Genomic DNA, 21242 nt, shown 5'->3' on the forward strand with positions numbered 1-21242 from the left:
GCAGCTTTTAGAAAAATTTTGTTCGGAAAGCTAGTCAATTTCAAACTGTGTGTTTTTCTGGCACTGCAACGAATTGACGCATAATAAGGAAGGTCAGGAAAGTAAGTCCAAAATTATTGTCGCATGTCTATAAATATGTTGTTGTAGGAAAATAATTTGATAACGAATTCGTCCGGTATTTCTTATAATGTTAGTATGTGTATAATCTGCAAAGACATGTATGTGGAAAGTTTGTAGAGATCCGTCATTGCCTACACTACAACTAAAATTTTCTACAATATAATTTCTCTTACTAAAATGTTAATTCTTCATTTTATTCAATTTATTCAATGTTTATGTTATTATTTCAATATTTTTCATTATTTATTAAGGTTTCATGAACTGCAAAAGCGAATGGCGCTATGGAAATAAATTGCGACATAAGAAGAAGAAGAAAAAATAATATAGCATCGAAAATATAAATCCCCTAGTTACTGAATTTAAAAGAAAAGTCAACGTAAGAATTTAATCAAAACTTCTGAGGAATTTAGATTTATTTTGCCATTAAGACTATCTACTATTGTTTATGTATATTCAGAGGGCTAAAGATTAGACAGCTTTATAAAGTAAAATCGACTTCAAGGTATTGTAAATGCTACTCATTCTTATTTATATATCTAGTGAAATGATGGTAACAAAAATGATGTATCATTAAAGGAGTCACCGGTTCGGGGAGTGGAATCTTCATTCCCTCCTCTTATCTGGTATCCACTCGTAAAATGAGGTAAATTATATACTTATCTCGATCAACAGATCAACTAAATTTGCTGTGACTGAATACCTCGTTCAATCCTGTTACTTATTCACATTTATTTGATCCTTACTGTTTAATATAATCTGCAGTTAAAAAATGATGGCACTGACAAAGATTGTGGCATACAAATTTAGCTAATTTCTGTTGTTTGATTACTATAATATGCACATAGCAATTGCAATCTAAATACGCATTAGAGCGATAATAATCAATATATCTGCTTCTTATGTACATTTCTGTCGACTTCTTACTTCTGTCTTCTGTAGTTACATCATTCTTACTTCAGCGTATCACCTGAGTTAGCTGCGTTAACCTGTAACACGACATTAAGAAATTGAATTAATAAAAGGATACGGCGAGATATAAATAAATAAATAAATAAATAAAGGAATATATACATATATGTAATTAAGTACGGCGAAGATATATAAAATACAATTGATAATAATAAATGAGTTGATAAAAGTAAAATAATAGAATATAAATAAAAGAAAGGATATAAATGGTAAATAAATAAAAAGAATACTTACAAGTCGTGGTTAAACAGCATAGTATGTTGAGGATGGGATACCTGAAACGAAGATGAGACATAACAAATGTGGTTACAAATAAATAATATTCGCCGAAGATACTATATTTACTACTAATTGTACATAAACTACGTGAAGCATCTAGCATTACTATATACTTAATATCCTACGCTACTGTGCAAATATGCGTTAACATACTATAGCTAAATCTAAGCACATTAAATGAAGAAAAATGCTACTGCGTGCAATAAGCCCACAATCTGTCCTATTTAGCCATATTTATATATATAAATTACTGTTGTAAATTACCTGCTACTTACTGCAATACTTACTTCGTTAGACATGATATTAATCTTGTGTGTTTCATGTTTTATTATGTTCATGAATAATCGAAAGCAATATAAAATTTCATAAAATTCACAGTCATATATTATTTTAATAGTAATTGTATGTTTTTGTTTTACTTTTGAATTAATTAGCTAATAAATAACATATGATAAGTTTATCTGTATGAAGTAATCCAAATATGTTCACTGTCGGCATTTATCTTCGCGACTACGTTCCCGGACAACATATTTTTAATTTTCCGTAGCGATTGCTGCGGTGGCGACTAAGAACACTGGGCCAAATTAGATTAGTTCACCTTAAGTCCACGTTATGGACAGGTAAACTGGAAGAAAATGAAATGTCAACGTTGCGCGGAGGTTGTAGTACAAAATGGCGACGACCCAGCCAGGATACAGGTTGAAGCCAATTGGGAAATAATACTTCGAAATTATTATAGGGTGTCAAGTTTAAGTTCCACCATTTTATTTAGAAGAAACCGAATGGTAAAATCAAGAGAAAACAGGAATAATGAACTGAAATAAGGAAAACTTTCGATGCGATTTCCATAGAAATTGTATTTATGAGAATACGGATTCACACGTTCCTGACCGCACCGGATTAAACTTAAAAGATAGAAATCGCAATTTCTGTATACTGTTTAGCTGTATAGAGTTACGAAAAATATAAAGTACATGAACAAGAATAGAATGACACTCTGTAAGTAAGAAATTTCGAAGAAACACCATGGCTGCCGAAGATTATATGTGGATTGTGAATGTAGGATAATATATTATGTTATTGTGTTGGGAGCGAATAAAATAATAGTAAATTTAACTTGTGTTAATAAACTAAAAATCAACCTTTGTTTTATTTATATTATTGTGTACGTCGAGTGGTAGGCATTGAGGACGAAGGAAGATGAAACTCTCCGGATTAATTTAATGAAAAATAATGTCGAGAACCGAAGAACGGACAATTAAGTGTAAATGTTGTAATTTAAGTGTTGTTTTGAATAAAAAACCGGCGAAACGAAGAACTGATATAAGGGAAAGGATTATTGCTTGTGATGTGTGCAATGGATGGTTCCATTTCAGATGTATTGGACTAGAAGATGAGCAGTACACGTATTTGAGTGGGAAGAAGATACAATGGCTGTGCTCAAGCTGTCAGGAAGAGAAAGATTTTCCAAGCCCAAGTGACACTCAAAACGTGACAGAGGATGAAGAAGGAGAAGTGTATGTCGACATTGAAGATGGAGACGAAAGTAAATTGAACAAAGTGCCTGAAACTCCGGTACAGGTGACGGAAACAGAACCTAAGCAGATGATTGAAGTAGAACCTCATGGTAATGGAAAACAAGTGGAAGAATCATTGCAAACTGAAAATGAGACAGATCGATGGAATCCTGAAGAGGATATTAGTATATTAATGGAGAGTGTGACCAATGAAGGAACCCAGAGTGAAATTGGTGGACAAGTCGGTAATATTGGAAATAATAAGAATGCCGAATCAACAAACGCATGTGGAAATACTGAGACGGCAACTAGCGCCGAAAAAGAAATGGGTGGTAACAATGAAGGAATATCAAATGATATGATCCAGATGCTAGTAAAGCAAATAGCTCAACTAGAGTTAAACGTGAATAAAAACATGGATAACATGAATCAAGACATGAAAAGAATTTCCAGTAATATTACGACGTTAGCAAATAATATGACTCGAGAAATGGAAACTCTAAAACAAGAAGTGAAGAAGGACGTGAAATTGGTTACAGACAGATTGGACAAAAAGACCGAAATCACATGTGAAAGTGACAAATTAGAAAACCTGGAAAATTATATAGGTGAATTTAAAATGAAATCTGGAGAAACGGAGAAAGACACAGTCATGTTTACGACCCAAACCCAGAAGAACCAGAAACCTGTGGGAGAAGTTGGTAAACAAATCAATGACCATTTAGACAAACAATTAAGCAAAACTACATTAGATGAAGCAGAATTTGATGAAAAGGTTGATAATAAGTTAAAAGAAGACATGGGTATTGAAGAAGTAAATTGTGACAGGAAATCAAATTTTGACGAAGATGACATCTTGACAAAGAAAGAGGTTGACACTCGAAAGGAAACAAAAACAGATGAAGCAGAAAAATATAAGTCGAAGGAAACAGATGTTTACAAAAAGAATAAACAAAAGAGAATAATGAACCGGAAAACAAGAAATAACCTAAAAGAAAACAAAGAAAGAAAGTCCTCGTATAGAACAAGAATGAAATCCATAGTACAGAAGAGAAAGAAATATATAGAGAGGAAATGTAATAGTATTAAGACAATGACCTGGCTATGGTTGCTATCACACAGGAAGAAGAAGAGATGGAAAACAGAAAGTGCGAGGTGCTATATCACAAGAAGTGTGTTACCAGTCAAGATGAAACGATGTGATCAAGTGAAGAAAATACGGAAGAAAAATGAGGATAAAATCCGACAGATAGGAATACGTAAAAGAAAAAAAGGAAAAGCTACTTACCTGATGATCAAGTAAAGGAAGTACGGAGAAAAGATGAGGATAAAATCCGAAAGACAGGAATACGTAAAAGAAAGAAAAAGAAAGTTTGCTTACCTACTGAGACTGAAAGACAGAAATTGGAAGATGGTTTGAATTGCGAGTTGAGAAAAGAACGAGTGAATAAAAATAAATTAAGGTTGATGCATCGTAAACGAAAGAAAAAGAAGATAGATCGATACATTACCTGAAAAAATGCAGACCAGTTTACGCTGTTTTCTTGTTTACCAATTATCAAAACAACAAGAACGTTTCTCGAAATGAGTTATTAATTGTTCATTATCGTTTATCTGTTTGCTGTTAATGGTTGTTCATTGGATGTTAATTTATCTACATATACCATGGATTGATTTTGTACCACGTAACGAAATATTAGATCTGTAAAGGAAATTTTGTAAAGCTAGCTACTACTCCTCCTGCACTAGGACAACCAAATTTTTCCTTGCCGTTCCACATATTCAGCGACGCCTGCAAAGAGAATCTTGCCAGTTATTTATGTCAATATCCTGAAGGACAAGATCAAGTAACAGTACTCGCGTATGCCAGCAGGCGACTAAAGCTGCACGAATTTTCAATGTCTATATTCCAGCTTGAACTACTGTCGATATTATTCCTGTGCGAACGATTTTCGCCCTATATTTTAGGAAGAACTACTATTATTCATTGTGATAATCATGCTGCGACTTACGCGTTCTCGTTAAAGAATCTTGATTCCCGAACCACAAGAATGGTACTTAAGTTACAAAGGTATGATTTAAAATTTGAACATGTGTCGGGAAAGGAAAATTTTGTCGCTGATACACTTAGTCGTTATCCTCCTAAATCTGAGGATATATCTTCGCAGCATCTTACTATTAATGAAGTGAACAATCTTTTTAATGATGAAGTACCAAATACTGATTGATGATGATATGGACTTATAAATACTTACCGTTATATATTCAGTGATAAAATTTTATTGCAAATAAAATTTTATTTGCGACGGCGGGCAAAGTTGTAGAGATCCGTCATTGCCTACACTACAACTAAAATTTTCTACAATATAATTTCTCTTACTAAAATGTTAATTCTTCATTTTATTCAATTTATTCAATGTTTATGTTATTATTTCAATATTTTTCATTATTTATTAAGATTTCATGAACTGCAAAAGCGAATGGCGCTATGGAAATAAATTGCGACATAAGAAGAAGAAGAAAAAAATAATATAGCATCGAAAATATAAATCACCTAGTTACTGAATTTAAAAGAAAAGTCAACGTAAGAATTTAATCAAAACTTCTGAGGAATTTAGATTTATTTTGCCATTAAGACTATCTACTATTGTTTATGTATATTCAGAGGGCTAAAGATTAGACAGCTTTATAAAGTAAAATCGACTTCAAGGTATTGTAAATGCTACTCATTCTTATTTATATATCTAGTGAAATGATGGTAACAAAAATGATGTATCATTAAAGGAGTCACCGGTAAAGAAAATGCGTTACATACAAATCATGTTTATATTCGTCATTGGCTATCAATGCCTAAGGAGAATCATCATTTACTCAATATATAATTATCTAACACTATTATTTCATATCTTCATTCAATTATTCACTTCATCGAATATTTATATCAATTATAATTAATAATCTTCGTCGCAGAATATCTCATAGATGATCTCCGTTGACAACATAAAGCACATCAGATATCAATTTTAAAACCTCCGCATTATACTCGTACAATAGAATCCGCACCTGAGAATCGACATTACATACTGCTATCGCCATATGTTTGAGCTAATTCAGAATTAAACAGCAATTCCTGATATGATATACACCAAATGTAAGATTAAGAGAAAGGAATATACTCCATTCACGGAATCCTTACGGATTCCGGACGTTTAGATTTAGCTGGACATTATTTACAACACTACACTATGTCCAGAAACAAAATATATATAGTTACAACTTTACAAGAAAATGTGTGTATCATAAACACACTTCAATCACCCATTCTATATATATGCCGAAAAACTACATTTGTTTTTTAAACATACAAAGATCAAACTTCAACTGTCAAACAAAGAAGAAGAATAAAAAATAGGCATTAATTTAACTGTCAATTTCGCCAGCACTTCAATGGTGCAGATAAACTTTACGTCATCTTTTACTGTGAAGGTAAGATTGGTATAATTGATTACTCAAGTTCAATATTAACAATAAGTAATAATATTTGGAACAGATAAATATGAAGAATAAGGGCACAAACAGAAAAATAACAAAATGTTGTAATGGGTCAAACCGGTCATAGAATGCTGTAATGGATCAAACCGGTCCATTACAGTTTTCCCCGTCTTCAAATAAAAAAAATATGTAACATATTTTTTTAAAGCAATAAAATTAAACGAACTACTTATAGATTGATTCAGCAATTAAACACTCATAATACGTATTTGCGACGATCTTCAGTACGATAAAAGCGTACTATGGTAAAGTCACTCAACCGATTCTCAACTATTCAACTCAACACTAATGTACCCTTCTCCTACTTACCCGTCGCATCGATATCATTAACAAACAACAAATAAACTGAATTATATGATCACAACACAGTAAACACATTATCAAATTTTATACATCAAAGCAAGCTGAACACATTATTCAGCTCCTCTCTTTACTACCAAGTTGATCACCTCTTCTCCGAAAGAGTAGCATCACAAAATTTCTTCCGAAATTTCCAGCTCGTCAGTTCTTTCACGTCAGTCCAGTTTTTCATCCATCTTAATTCACGTGCTTCTTTCTTTCTTTCTCTTTTGTATACATCTTGGCGCACGTAACTAACTTTCTTGCGGGTATTCACCCAACGTACGTTCTTCTTTATTTTCTTTTTCGTTCTATTTCGTTTACACCGCCAAATTCTCCACTTTTTTCCTTTCATAGTATTCATCATCATCATCATCATCACTTTGTTCCGTCCGGGCTTCTTCAGATACATGCAACTATCTTTTGCTTTCTCAAGTCCACAAAATTTCATTTTCTTCTTCTTTCGATGCTCTACTAGTTTCATTCCTGGCTTCTTCAGATACATACATCCATCTTTTGTTCGTTCAAGACCACAAAATTTCATTTTCTTCTTCTTTCGGTGTTCTACTAGTTCCATTCTTTTTCTCGTTTTATTTGCTTTCTTATATAACTGTTGTATTTCTTTTGGTGATGCTGTTACAAATATTTCATTTGCTTCTTTGCTGTCCAATTTTTCCACAAGTTTAGGAGCTTCATATATTTGTTTCAAGATAACTTTCTTATCTTCTGGTAATTTTTGATGTAACATTGTACTGCGTTTCTGAGTATCATCGAGTTCATTATAAGCAACATTAATGCCAATGCTTTCATGTTCATTCCTAATAGCGTGTACACCATCCGACGACAGAATCATTCTATCTTTTGACACTACTTCATATGATCCTCTTCGTACTTTGTGACACTGTAATAAATTCAATTGACTTGGTGCAGACCCATCTGCAATTCCTTCCATATCCAATTCTCTTCCACTTCCTTTAACTTCTTTCTGTCGCTCATAGTTACAACTAGCTTCATCACAATAATCCGTAGTGATTGGCTCCTTGCCATGGATGTAATCAGTCATTGGGTGTTCCTTATCTAAAGAAGGATTACATTTCATTCTTGACTTATTGTTTTCATCTCTACTTGAGTTCTCTTGCTCTGAAGAAAGTATTAAACGAACTGGTTCCTCAAGAGCTTTAATTTGAGTAGGTTTGTCTGGTTCTGAAGGGTTAGTTTTTGTATTAGCTGACGCAGTACTCTTTCCACTATCACTGGTATTTCCGTCAGTCCTATTGGGAATTTTATAAAATTTCTCTGATGAGGTTTCATCTTTCAACTTGTCACCATTACGATCACTTACAGAAATGATTTTCACTTTTTCAGGAAGATTTCTTTTACATTTCTGACAACGATTCAAATATGCTGAAGTATAACCACAAAAACAGCAAACAGCTAGTTTCCCAGGTACTGCCTTAGGTTCCTCCTGGGAAACCTCCCTTGGTACAATTTGCGAGGTATCTGCAGCATCCATCACTTGTCCCACATTTTCAAAGTATTTTTCGTTGCTTATCTGATTCTTTTGAATGTTTTCACACACCTTCTTATTTTCATTTTGGGTTTGAGGCTCCTCATTTAAATTACTCTTTGACTGTTGAATTAAAATTGCTAAGAGTCTCTTAATAGATTCAAAACTTGCTTCTATTTCATGTTGGTAAGGGTACTTTTCTTTCTGTGGTACTTCTTCTTTCAAAACAAATTGCCGCACAATTTCTTCTTCGTAATCGGCATTCATTTTCTCATTCTTACAACGATCACATACCCAAGCTTCTTCTTTTAAAATCAATTGTTCCAATGTTTCGTACGACATGTTTATACATTTACAGTGATAAATGCAATCACACGTGGCACATATTACAGACGCCACTATTTTGCGTCCTTCCTTAGCTGATACCGTCTTATTCATACAGCAGGCATGCGTTCTGACTTTACTCTGTTCCTTCGTGTTATCCATTATGTACATATTTTGTCCACAATCACATAATTCATCCGCTTCTGGATATCTCCTTCCTCTCAGATAATAGGTCTTGTTTTCTCCTCGGTTACTTCTCACTCCGCCGTGCACGAAACTTCTCCACACAAGTTTCTGAATCCTAGATCAACGGTCGCCAATTTTGTACTACAACCTCCGCGCAACGTTGACATTTCATTTTCTTCCAGTTTACCTGTCCATAACGTGGACTTAAGGTGAACTAATCTAATTTGGCCCAGTGTTCTTAGTCGCCACCGCAGCAATCGCTACGGAAAATTAAAAATATGTTGTCCGGGAACGTAGTCGCGAAGATAAATGCCGACAGTGAACATATTTGGATTACTTCATACAGATAAACTTATCATATGTTATTTATTAGCTAATTAATTCAAAAGTAAAACAAAAACATACAATTACTATTAAAATAATATATGACTGTGAATTTTATGAAATTTTATATTGCTTTCGATTATTCATGAACATAATAAAACATGAAACACACAAGATTAATATCATGTCTAACGAAGTAAGTATTGCAGTAAGTAGCAGGTAATTTACAACAGTAATTTATATATATAAATATGGCTAAATAGGACAGATTGTGGGCTTATTGCACGCAGTAGCATTTTTCTTCATTTAATGTGCTTAGATTTAGCTATAGTATGTTAACGCATATTTGCACAGTAGCGTAGGATATTAAGTATATAGTAATGCTAGATGCTTCACGTAGTTTATGTACAATTAGTAGTAAATATAGTATCTTCGGCGAATATTATTTATTTGTAACCACATTTGTTATGTCTCATCTTCGTTTCAGGTATCCCATCCTCAACATACTATGCTGTTTAACCACGACTTGTAAGTATTCTTTTTATTTATTTACCATTTATATCCTTTCTTTTATTTATATTCTATTATTTTACTTTTATCAACTCATTTATTATTATCAATTGTATTTTATATATCTTCGCCGTACTTAATTACATATATGTATATATTCCTTTATTTATTTATTTATTTATTTATATCTCGCCGTATCCTTTTATTAATTCAATTTCTTAATGTCGTGTTACAGGTTAACGCAGCTAACTCAGGTGATACGCTGAAGTAAGAATGATGTAACTACAGAAGACAGAAGTAAGAAGTCGACAGAAATGTACATAAGAAGCAGATATATTGATTATTATCGCTCTAATGCGTATTTAGATTGCAATTGCTATGTGCATATTATAGTAATCAAACAACAGAAATTAGCTAAATTTGTATGCCACAATCTTTGTCAGTGCCATCATTTTTTAACTGCAGATTATATTAAACAGTAAGGATCAAATAAATGTGAATAAGTAACAGGATTGAACGAGGTATTCAGTCACAGCAAATTTAGTTGATCTGTTGATCGAGATAAGTATATAATTTACCTCATTTTACGAGTGGATACCAGATAAGAGGAGGGAATGAAGATTCCACTCCCCGAACCGGTGACTCCTTTAATGATACATCATTTTTGTTACCATCATTTCACTAGATATATAAATAAGAATGAGTAGCATTTACAATACCTTGAAGTCGATTTTACTTTATAAAGCTGTCTAATCTTTAGCCCTCTGAATATACATAAACAATAGTAGATAGTCTTAATGGCAAAATAAATCTAAATTCCTCAGAAGTTTTGATTAAATTCTTACGTTGACTTTTCTTTTAAATTCAGTAACTAGGTGATTTATATTTTCGATGCTATATTATTTTTTTCTTCTTCTTCTTATGTCGCAATTTATTTCCATAGCGCCATTCGCTTTTGCAGTTCATGAAATCTTAATAAATAATGAAAAATATTGAAATAATAACATAAACATTGAATAAATTGAATAAAATGAAGAATTAACATTTTAGTAAGAGAAATTATATTGTAGAAAATTTTAGTTGTAGTGTAGGCAATGACGGATCTCTACAAGTTTCATGTCAAAAGAGCAGTACATAAGAACAATAAAACGGAAATAAAACTTTCTTGTCCATTTAGCAACATTTTGTTTTACTTATTCTAATTTTACTTGTGGTGGACAAACACCGTGTGCGTGGGTTTCCTCGGAGTTCTCCCGTTTCTTCCCACTTTCTTCATTCCACCATTTCATTCATTTCTCATCACCATCTCCTTTAGCCTAGCCGGCATAAGAGTGGGACGTAAAATCAAAGGTTTCTTTTCATTTTTCATTTCTTAACCTCTACCGTTCATTGTTCCGTGGTTAACAATCATGTCCCATGATCAGTAGCGTACGCAGGAATTTATTTCGAGGGGGTCCAAACTCAATATGAGGATGTTTTACATTAAAATTCCTAAATTGCTCCTAAAAGTAGACTAAATATACACAAAAGTTGAAATTTCGGGGGAGTTCCGGACCCTGGGGACTCACTCATGGTACATTCCTGCTGCTGATATATGTTTAGCCGCATGTTCAACCATTAAACAATATAAATGAAACACCAAACAAATATACTGCTATTTGAAGAACTTATATTTTGAAAACGTTAACAATACTGACAGAATGGAGTGCTTGGGGAATAATAATAACCACAGTATATTTGCTGTTGTGGCGAATGATGTTTATGCCAAGTTGTGTCTCTATATATGCAATGTACAGACAACTTTTCAAGAAAATGTATTTTTGAATAATTGGAAACACGGAAGACCTGGGTGCTTGTGAGCTCACACTAATATGCTACAAATCTAACATGGGTCATAGTCTAATTACGTCCGTCAATACTGTGGACTTCATGCGAAAATCTTGAGGGTTCACATTGGTAGCAACAGTGACACACTGGGGCACATGAGAGACGTAGACACCCAGTTTATGCTTTCCATTGTCCAATGCTGCTTCTGTCACATTTATTATAAATTATTTCAATGTCACACACGCCATTTTCAACCTTGTGATATTTCCACTTAGTTGGCAAAACTGACAATCTAGAACAGTTGGGAGATGTTAACACTCATCTTTTTGCTATAGTGTCATGTAATGTTTCTGCCAAGCTTGATGTACACATAAACGTCTCATCATGAGAAATGTTTTAATACTTCTAGTTTTTACACTTGGTTGGCAACGCTAGCAAACTGGGGTCCTTGGGAGAGAATACATTCATAGTATATTTTCTCTAGTAACGAATGATATTTATGTCACATTTCATGTTTATACATCTAATAGTACAGAAACCATCTGTCACATAGAATTTACAATTTGTTGGCAACACTGACCAAATGGATACGTTGATTGCAAAGTGATATTATCCCACCCTTGCCCGAGTCACATTCTAGCAATGAGGCAGAAAGGAACATGATGTGCTATGGTGCTTACGCGTGACATTCATTTTTATTTTGTCGAATATGCTATACCTAAAACCGCAAATACCAACAAACTGTACATATACAGGGCAGGTTTCTGGTTTGCCCGTGGTTTGAAAACGGTGTCATATTTCTCATGGCAAGAGCTTTCAGACGATATGTAAGTTTTCCCCAGGTACTTGGTCCCGGTAGGAATCATCCCTAGTCAGTAGAAGAGCCGTAAAATTTGAATGCACTACAGTGGTATACCACTTTAAACTGTAGGTCCAAGTCTCATATAGCCTTGGAGCTGAAAAGGGAGTCTAAAACAAATCAACCAACCGATAAAGATTCCACTGTTAAGTTACGAGGGAGTTTCTGCAAATTATTTTAATTAAAGTAAAGTATACTGTACATTAAAGAAATAACCGACTGAAGTTAGTGATAGTGCTGGTAATCTACAAATCTTTATAGTGGCATGTAATAATGAAATACTGGTCTTATAATGTTTTACATAAGTATTGATAAAAGTTTTTTTTAGTTCATAGGCGCTGGAAATTTAATTTGAAGTAATCTAACATAATGAGCTATTTTACTTCTACTCCTTCATAATAGAAGTTTATCAGCTGTATATTACTGATATATGCGTAGCACTGAAATTATTCTTTATGTGATAATTACGATAGAATAAAACTAAAGTGTTATAGTCTCTTATCTGAATGGTTGAAAAATTACGTATACAGTTAGTCATCCACTTAACGACCTCGCGCACTTACGACCAGTTGTAAAGTTTAGGTAAAATGGTTATTGTCAAATACGTATAATAATAATAATAATAATAATAATAATAATAATAATAATAATAATAATAATAATAATAAACATATCGTTTTGTGAATTTATATAAACATAATAGACATTTATTTATACGAATAGGATGGAAGGAATGCATCCGTGTCCATGAACATTCATTAGTGTGAGTTCTTAGGTCAAAGAACTAATGACTATGTCACTACTAAAAAGTGCCCAGGCTTGGATTAAGTTTTAATTGTACTTCTCATACTAATTTGAGGATGCTAAATCCAATTGAATTATTTTAGAACATACTCGTCCATAGGGTACCTAGAAAAGTGTACTCAAATTTTGGATATATATATAAAGCGGCGCAAATGTCTTCAACATTGGGGGGGGGACGGGTAACACTGTTCCCATAATATTTTTCTTTAAGCGATGTTTAAAATATTTATGAAGTTTGAAAACAATACTGTGGAGGATCAGGGGAGCAGAGTTGTCTTCAACATCGGAAGGTGGGCAGCTTTGAGGCTTATTCTGGGGGGACATCAATTTAATCTCGCTTTCCTTTGTGGCAATCGGATACAAATAATCACATTTCTACCCAAAAAACACACTTCAAATTGGATTATTGGGGGGACAATCCCCCCAGTTCCAAGATTGGAGGGGACATGTATCCCTCATCCCCCGGGATTTGTGTCAGTATATATATATATATATATATATATATATATATATATATATATATCCAGATTTTGTGGTAATTTTTCTCAAGACTCAACGGACAGATATGCTTGAAAATAGTATCATTGGATTTACGATCCTTAAATTAGTACACAACCTAAATTAGCAATTAGAAATCTATTAAAGCAGAGGCACTTTTACTATTTGCACAATCAGTACCTACCTCAAAGATCCCAATTTTGAGGTCATTTTTGTCCTGATCTCATGGACGGATATGTTTAAAAATAGTTTAATTTTCATTCAGTGTGACTGCAGCATATATCAATCTATCGATGATTGATCAAAACGTATTCCATAATAGTGGTGGGCACAAAAACCGGTTTTTCGATTTTCGGTTTTTCACCGAAGCCGGTTTCGGTTTTCTTCAAAACCGATTCCGTTTTTTTTTCAAACTTTGTTCTATTTCTGACCAGAATGGTGTTTCGTTGTTCTCCGAAAACCGAACCCATTTCCACAGAAATAGTTTTATGTGTTTTCGAAAAGTTTTCACCGAAACCAGTTTCGTTGAAAACCGAACCGGTTTGGGAGAAAACCGAAATGTCGGGTTTCGGGTTTCGGTTTTTATAGAAACCGGTTTTCGGTCTTTATAAAAACCGGTTTTGCCCATCCCTATTCCATACTGTACTGTATAATAAGCTGTTACCTGCCTGATTTTCGACCAATTGGCTTACAACCGAGTAGTCGTAACGGAAATTGTTCTCGAGGACTAACTGTATACATATATTCCCTAACCTAACATGCACATATGATGTGAATAGTATTATTGTCCATCTTAGAAAGTGTCGGATGGAATGAAAATTCTATTTTAAGTGAATGTTTTTGTTTGTTTGTTTGGAGTTTATCGATACTTAAGCGCTTGAGATCTAAAACACTCCAGCTCCCATTGGTAATCGGATCCGATGCCCTAAGATAAAGGCACTCTTGAGTCCTTCTCCTCTTAGATTACAATAAGATTTGCGTAATGCACTATTTAATCATATGATTATGAAAAAAATATGAAGTACAATGAAATTTTATCAAAACTTCTACAAATTTGTGTTACGTAGACTAGTCTGTACCGTAATTCACACTCTTAACATCTAATAAACCTATATAAAATAAATTGTTACCATAGTTTATTAAACAATTTATTAAATCTTATAAGAATATTATTTATGGCAATCAGAGTCCATTTTGCACAAATTTGAAGTAATCAGTTTAGATAAATTTCATATTCATATCAATTTTTATCATAATTATGTACGTACTGTATCTAACTGTAATATAAAAGGATAAAAATTCAATTAATTGATATGTAATTTTGAATTATGTATAGGACTTCCAATGAATTATTTCCGTATAGTGAATTGACTCTTTCAGTATAAGTACAGATAGAACACGAAACTCTGTTCTTACGTTTGAGATGTAACTCATCTATATTATTTTTATATAAGTGTGATACAAAGAGACAAACATAGTACAATAATAAGGCTATTAAAAATTGCCACTTGCAGTTAACAGTTATATATATATATATATAGTATATTTTTTTTCATTACTGATTAATTTTTATTTTATTTTCAGGATTATGATAGTCAAGATTTACATGACTTTGAAGAGACAATTTTGCAAGGATGTGATCTTAATCAGGACGGAAAAATCAACAAGAAAGAATTGACAATGATTCTTCTTGCACTTGCAAAGCATAATCAAGAAGACTAAACTGATCACTTAGAAGATCTCTGAAAGAATGCAATGATTTAGAAAACCTATATCTTCCCCAGCTCCTCTTTGCTTCCAGCAGAAAAATTGAAGACAAAATATAAAGTTGCTGGACATTAAAAGATATCTATACTAAATACACCTAATAAAAATGATGCCTAGAGTTGATTCCATGTCCTCCATGATGAGAGCCACTTCTTTTTTAAAAGATTATTTTTATTATTGTTATTTTTATTCAAAAGAGCAAAAATAGCCTTGGTACATTAGGTAGAATAATTTTGGAACAAAATATAATGAGACTGTGGTTATACAAAAAAAAGTTTATCTTAGACTAATAACTTTTGTACGTTAATAATTAGTACATTGTGAATGAATATTAAAAAACAGAAAACAATTAAATAAAAGATGGAACTATAACTCTATAATAATGTTAAATAAAATGTCTAAGGTTGAAAGCTAAACATTAAAATAAAGTTGTTTTTAATAAACTTTTCACAAATTTAAAGTACTCTTAGTGATTTAAATCTCTATAAAATAGATACAATTAAACGTATGAAAATATGCACGTGAAACAAATTCTTTGCTGCTCTCTTTTTCTTGTAAGATAATGAGTTTTTTTTTAAATATTGATTTTGTACAATGGCCCGTAGAATTTACATAAATTAAAGATAATTGTCTAATCTTAGAAAAAGTTGTTTCTCAAATATTTATTTATTCCTGATATAACTATACTTTGATTTGTTCTTTTAATGTAAACCAAAATTCTGTTAGTTTTACGAATATACTCGTTTTACTTCCTTAAAACGCTTTAATATATATTCTTCCATTTCTTCCTAAACAAATAAATTTATATACATCTATATTTTATATTGATTAGAGTAGTAAATAAAAATAGATTGAACGAAAGAGGAGTGGCTCGATCAACCGAATCATTCGCGCTAACATAAATATATACAAAGTATCATGTATAGAGTAGAGTACAGATATATATATTCTTCATGTTTCACTAGAGTCTATCTGACAAAGATATATTAACGTAGATCATATCAAAGACAGATCAATACATATATATACCAAAATATGTAATTAATTGTATATTTAACTATTGTCCTGTAAAAAGCAGAGAAGTGTTAGTATTGTTGTTCGTTGTTGAAAATTTAACATTATATATATACACTCATAGTATATACTTATACTATGAAATTAAATAATAATAAATTGATAAAGACGTGCATGTTAAGTAACTTACATATGTATTAAAATCTTACTAATTAAAATAAACTATTTATTAAAAATAAGTGTATGTAAGTAGATATTTTAACTACTTTCAACTCATTGCCTAGCCATGTGTATAACTCCAGTTTCTTCCCTTGATAAGGAGAGTATCGCCCAGTGCTTGAAACAAAAATGAAAAGAATGTCCGAATAAACGCAAACTTTGTAAAAATTAAGCAACATTTTTTATTAGATAATTCCCCTTGATTAATAACATTTATGCTGTTTAACATAAACCTGAAATATTCTTGAGTACACTCTTAAACTTTATTTCATTTGATTTGATCGATTGATAGTTTTATGTTAATATATTGGTATATATATTAACTGCTTGAAAATAATTTTTAAAATAAATTATTTAATACAAAACCAAACAATTCTACCTCTTCGTTGGCTAGAGTTCAGTATGCCTGTCTGCTTGGAAAGGAATATATTAAATGTATGTTATTGTTGTTATTAAATATTGTCCAGCGATGCTTTGTGATGAAAGTGAATATTATCGCAAATCTTTTTGCTCACACAAGAATTATATTGCACAAAGCGTGACAGATGTGTTGAGTGTGTAAGCATGGTATTATATATGTGTGTGAACATTTTTTTTATAAACTCCTGCCAGCATTATCGCTCTATCATTTATGTAGCTACATGAGACGTCCGCAATTTAAAATCACCATGATGTGTTAATGTATATGGTACTATTATTTTTATATGTATTGGAGAAGTGATTTCCTTAAATTCTGGATAAATCGAAAGTAAGTTAACGCCAGATGATATTAAGCTGAATTTCGATAGTCATATTCAAATTTCATTTTAAATTATTTTCTATTTAGTTCAGGTACAGAACTACTTTAATATCAAATGTATATTTAATTTATTCTTGACCTAATAATATTTTATAGAATAACACATTTGGTAAAGAAAATGTGTTTTATTAAAATTATTAATATTAAATATATTAGGAATTTAAGATACAAATATTCCTTATTTTCTAATTTTAACTTATCTATGCTAACCTTATAACTTACTGCTACACTTTCGTAACTTAGCTGAATTTTTTTGTGATTAATTTTATTGCTTCATATTTCATTGGTTTAGTTGTGCCGTGTGTGCATTGCCGTCTGTATAATTCTACTGGTTTAAAATTATTGCATTCGCCGTATTATGGAACATCGGTTCTATCATATATATTACGAAAGATTTAGATTTCAATTATTATCTTAAATTTTACATTTTCTTTGTAACAGTTTTGTATCTAAGACTGTAACCTCCTTCTTTATGAAAATGCTTTGTTATATGGTATTCATTTCTTGCCTCTCAAAAGTGAATAAAAGTAATATATAATTTAATTATTCTTAAAGTGTATGACAAAATTTTTTGCCATTAATCTGTATTTAAACTTTCGAAATGGTCTTATTTTCGAACATAATATTTTTAACTTTATTACGACAGAAAATAGTATCCAAAATAAGTCATCGAGTTTATTCCTTTCTTCTATCACAGTAAATATTTTCATAGTCTTTGTTTAACATGAAATTGACAGTTATAGTTCTTTTAGTTATCTTTCTAAACTTTACGAACACACATAAAATTATATTATCAGTTTTTTAAATGACCCTAGTTTGTTTAATCTTGAAACCCTAGTTAGTACACACTAGAATGAAAGTAATATTGAAATATTACCGTATCGCACAAATTTGTTACAAAAATTAAATAGTGTATATTAACATTATACAAAAAACTAAAAGTGACTCTGTAGAACAATTGTTTTCATTCATTCGTTTTGATTTTAGGCACAAAGGAAACAAAGAAAAACTACGAAATATGTGTTACTCGCAATACTTCAATCAGACTAATTAAGAAATGAATGGTCTGTCTTACCTAGGTAGACTTATTATATTGACCGTTATAAATTATAACTTAATTAATGAAAAAGTTTTTTATATGATACTTGCAAACTTAATTAGATTAAAATGTCTTTATTTAAAATTGATTATGCAATTTTAATTGAATCATGGTTGAATCTGAGGTTAACGTATCATAATGATGGCTGTGCTAACATTAGCATATAGTATGATTTGAAAATTTAAGATTGAAATGAATCAAAAGAAAAAAGAATGTATGCTCAATTAGCTGTTTTATGTGATAGTACCCTTGGTAATGCTTTCTTCTTGAGTACGCTAAGAATACATAATAGATATATTTTCCCATGTCTTAACTAGTATATGCATTTCTTATTAATCACGTAGACCCTGATTCTTGCCAATTGTTCGAATTTTTCTTGACGGAACAAACAAAAATAGTAGCTAATTAATAATTTTAAGTGCATAACTTGATATTAAACAAAAAAGTGAGTACTTATAATCCTGAGGTGCCAACGTTTAAACTTGTCAGAGTACAATACTAAAAGAAAAATCGTGATAACTTAGTACCTATTATTAGTAGTCTATTCAGATTTAGTCAAGTATGAGATGGTGGTTATATAAAAATGTAATATCTATTAACATATTAGATGTTTGTAAGAGTTTATTGGTTGGTAATTATTACAAAAATTGAACAAATCAAAGAAGAATAATTATAAACTATTTCGTAATACTCTAATTAAACTCGTTATGTTGTGTGATAAGAATCTCGTTGATTCGAGCTGTGGTTGTAAATTGTTGCAATTTATATATGTTTATTGCTCTAATAAAATAATGGACAAATTGCAATACAAAATTTTAAAAAATCAACAAAGAAAATTCAATGTGTCGAGTTGATGTTCTCAGCACATATGTATCGTTTCTTTTTAAAAATAAACGTAAATGAAATTAAAGCTGCATTTGTGTTTTTATAGTAATTGTCTTTGATTAGAAAAATTTATCATCTACTCAGTGAACCAAACAGTCATCATTGATTAAATTGGGTGGAAATGGAGTTCTTCCTATACACTTAACTTTTGTTATTTACTTTTCTGAATAAGTACAGAATGTACAGCTCACGTGTCCCTTCCTTATAGCAAATACATGTAGCCAGGCTAGTATTTAGGGGTTTTACTCCTCTGGTTCTAAGAAAATTCTTTGTACTTTTCGTTTGTTCGTATTCACTTATGTTCAAACAAATTGCATGTAGGTATTGTTTGTATGTAGGATACCTACTGTACTGTGTTGGTGGCTTTCGCTTATATTAAGTCATCAACAACAGGGCAAGCTGTACAGAACGAAATTCACGGGTTATACTAGCACCGTCATATCATCACCGTCTCCTTTAGCCTAGCTGGCGTAACCTTGTCACGTAAAGCTCAAAGATTTATAATGGTTTGTATTACCACTATAAAAAGAATCATAAAGAGAGTTATTATGTTTAAATAATATAGTTTTATTGCACCAACCAACTAATCCTACACAAAATATAAAAGTGATATTATTCTATCCAGCCCATTAATAAATTTCAAAGTGTAGGTTATAATTTGTTAACTGCAGTTTTCACATTTTGTATTGTTAAACAGATAGGATACACAGAACAGTATAAAATTATATAGTATTATGAAAATGTTCCACAATCAATACAATATTACCATTATGATAGTCCTTGAAATTAATCTGTGCTTAATTTAATTGCTTCAACTTAATTTTGTAACTTGATATGGATATTTCATCCATCACCAGATCTTTGTTTATATTTGAAAATAAGTTTCTTTTAACTGCTGTTAACATTAGAGGAGAAAATATCTCATTGGTTAAACACAACCGTAAACATCTCAATTTTTAATATAAAGAAAATCACAAGACTTTTGATTAATGGGTAGAGTCATTATATATTTTAATGTAGAATAGAAATTTAGACAGAGCTCTGACAGAGAACAAAACTTCCGTACTAAGCACTTCTCTTGGCTGTGGTACTCATATAGAAGTTCATTAAATTGTTCGGTTTCTCATCTTCTTCACTGTTTTCATCATGTATGTGTAAGGAGTTCTCAGTTTTTACAAATTAGCCCAGAAAATAAAGTTTTCTTGTATGGAAAAATTAGACAAGCTGAAATTCCGTCAGTTGTTAGAGTCCAATCTGATGTGTATTTCCCCAAAAGTCCCCACCCCTTCTCTGAGGTTCTCCTCTGTATCCCTCTAATAGTCAGTTTGCAAGTTTTTCGATTATCCCCTTGAATCTTCGTTATAATTAATCCTGTTTCTAAAGTTAATCGTTTTCCCCCCTTGAATTACGATATAATAAATGAATCCCTTGACATATTTCCCTATGTCTAATACTTTAACAGATATTTGCTCAAATATGTAAAATGTTATACATTTTTAGTTCATTTTGTTTTGTGTAATTTAACACACACACATCACAATTACTAATTAAATTAAGTATCACATCATAATTAAATTTATTATACAGTTTCTAAACCGAACAAACCTAGCTTTATCAACCTGAAGTGAAATATGTAATGTGGGCCGACTAAAAGGTATCCTTACCAACGACTCAAACTGAGTCATTAAAACTGTAAAATTAGGTTAAAGTTTTGCTTTAAAAATTGCAAAACAAAGTTACAAATGATGCGATGAGTGATATTTAATAAATTTTTTCCCCTTGTATACAGTATTTTGTAAAACGCTAATAAACTAATTTTTACTAATAACTTCGAATAATTAATG

At 31.6% G+C, this 21242-nt stretch overlaps 1 protein-coding gene across 4 annotated transcripts in view; it reads left to right on the forward strand.

The window, feature by feature from the left end:
- The window catches only part of Cbp53E (Calbindin 53E), a 716107-nt gene extending 696684 nt beyond the window's left edge, over nt 1-19423 (forward strand). For all 4 annotated transcript variants that reach the window (XM_081744047.1, XM_081744052.1, XM_081744043.1 and 1 more), the window contains one exon: nt 15200-19423. In XM_081744047.1, coding sequence (XP_081600173.1) covers nt 15200-15337 — 138 coding nt within the window. In that variant the 3' untranslated portion in view covers nt 15338-19423. The remainder of the gene's footprint in view (nt 1-15199) is intronic.
- The last annotated feature ends 1819 nt before the right edge of the window (nt 19424-21242 follow it).

The sequence above is a fragment of the Thermobia domestica genome, chromosome 2, assembly GCF_964235325.1.
Source record: "Thermobia domestica chromosome 2, izTheDome1.hap1.1, whole genome shotgun sequence".
NCBI lineage: Eukaryota > Metazoa > Arthropoda > Insecta > Zygentoma > Lepismatidae > Thermobia > Thermobia domestica.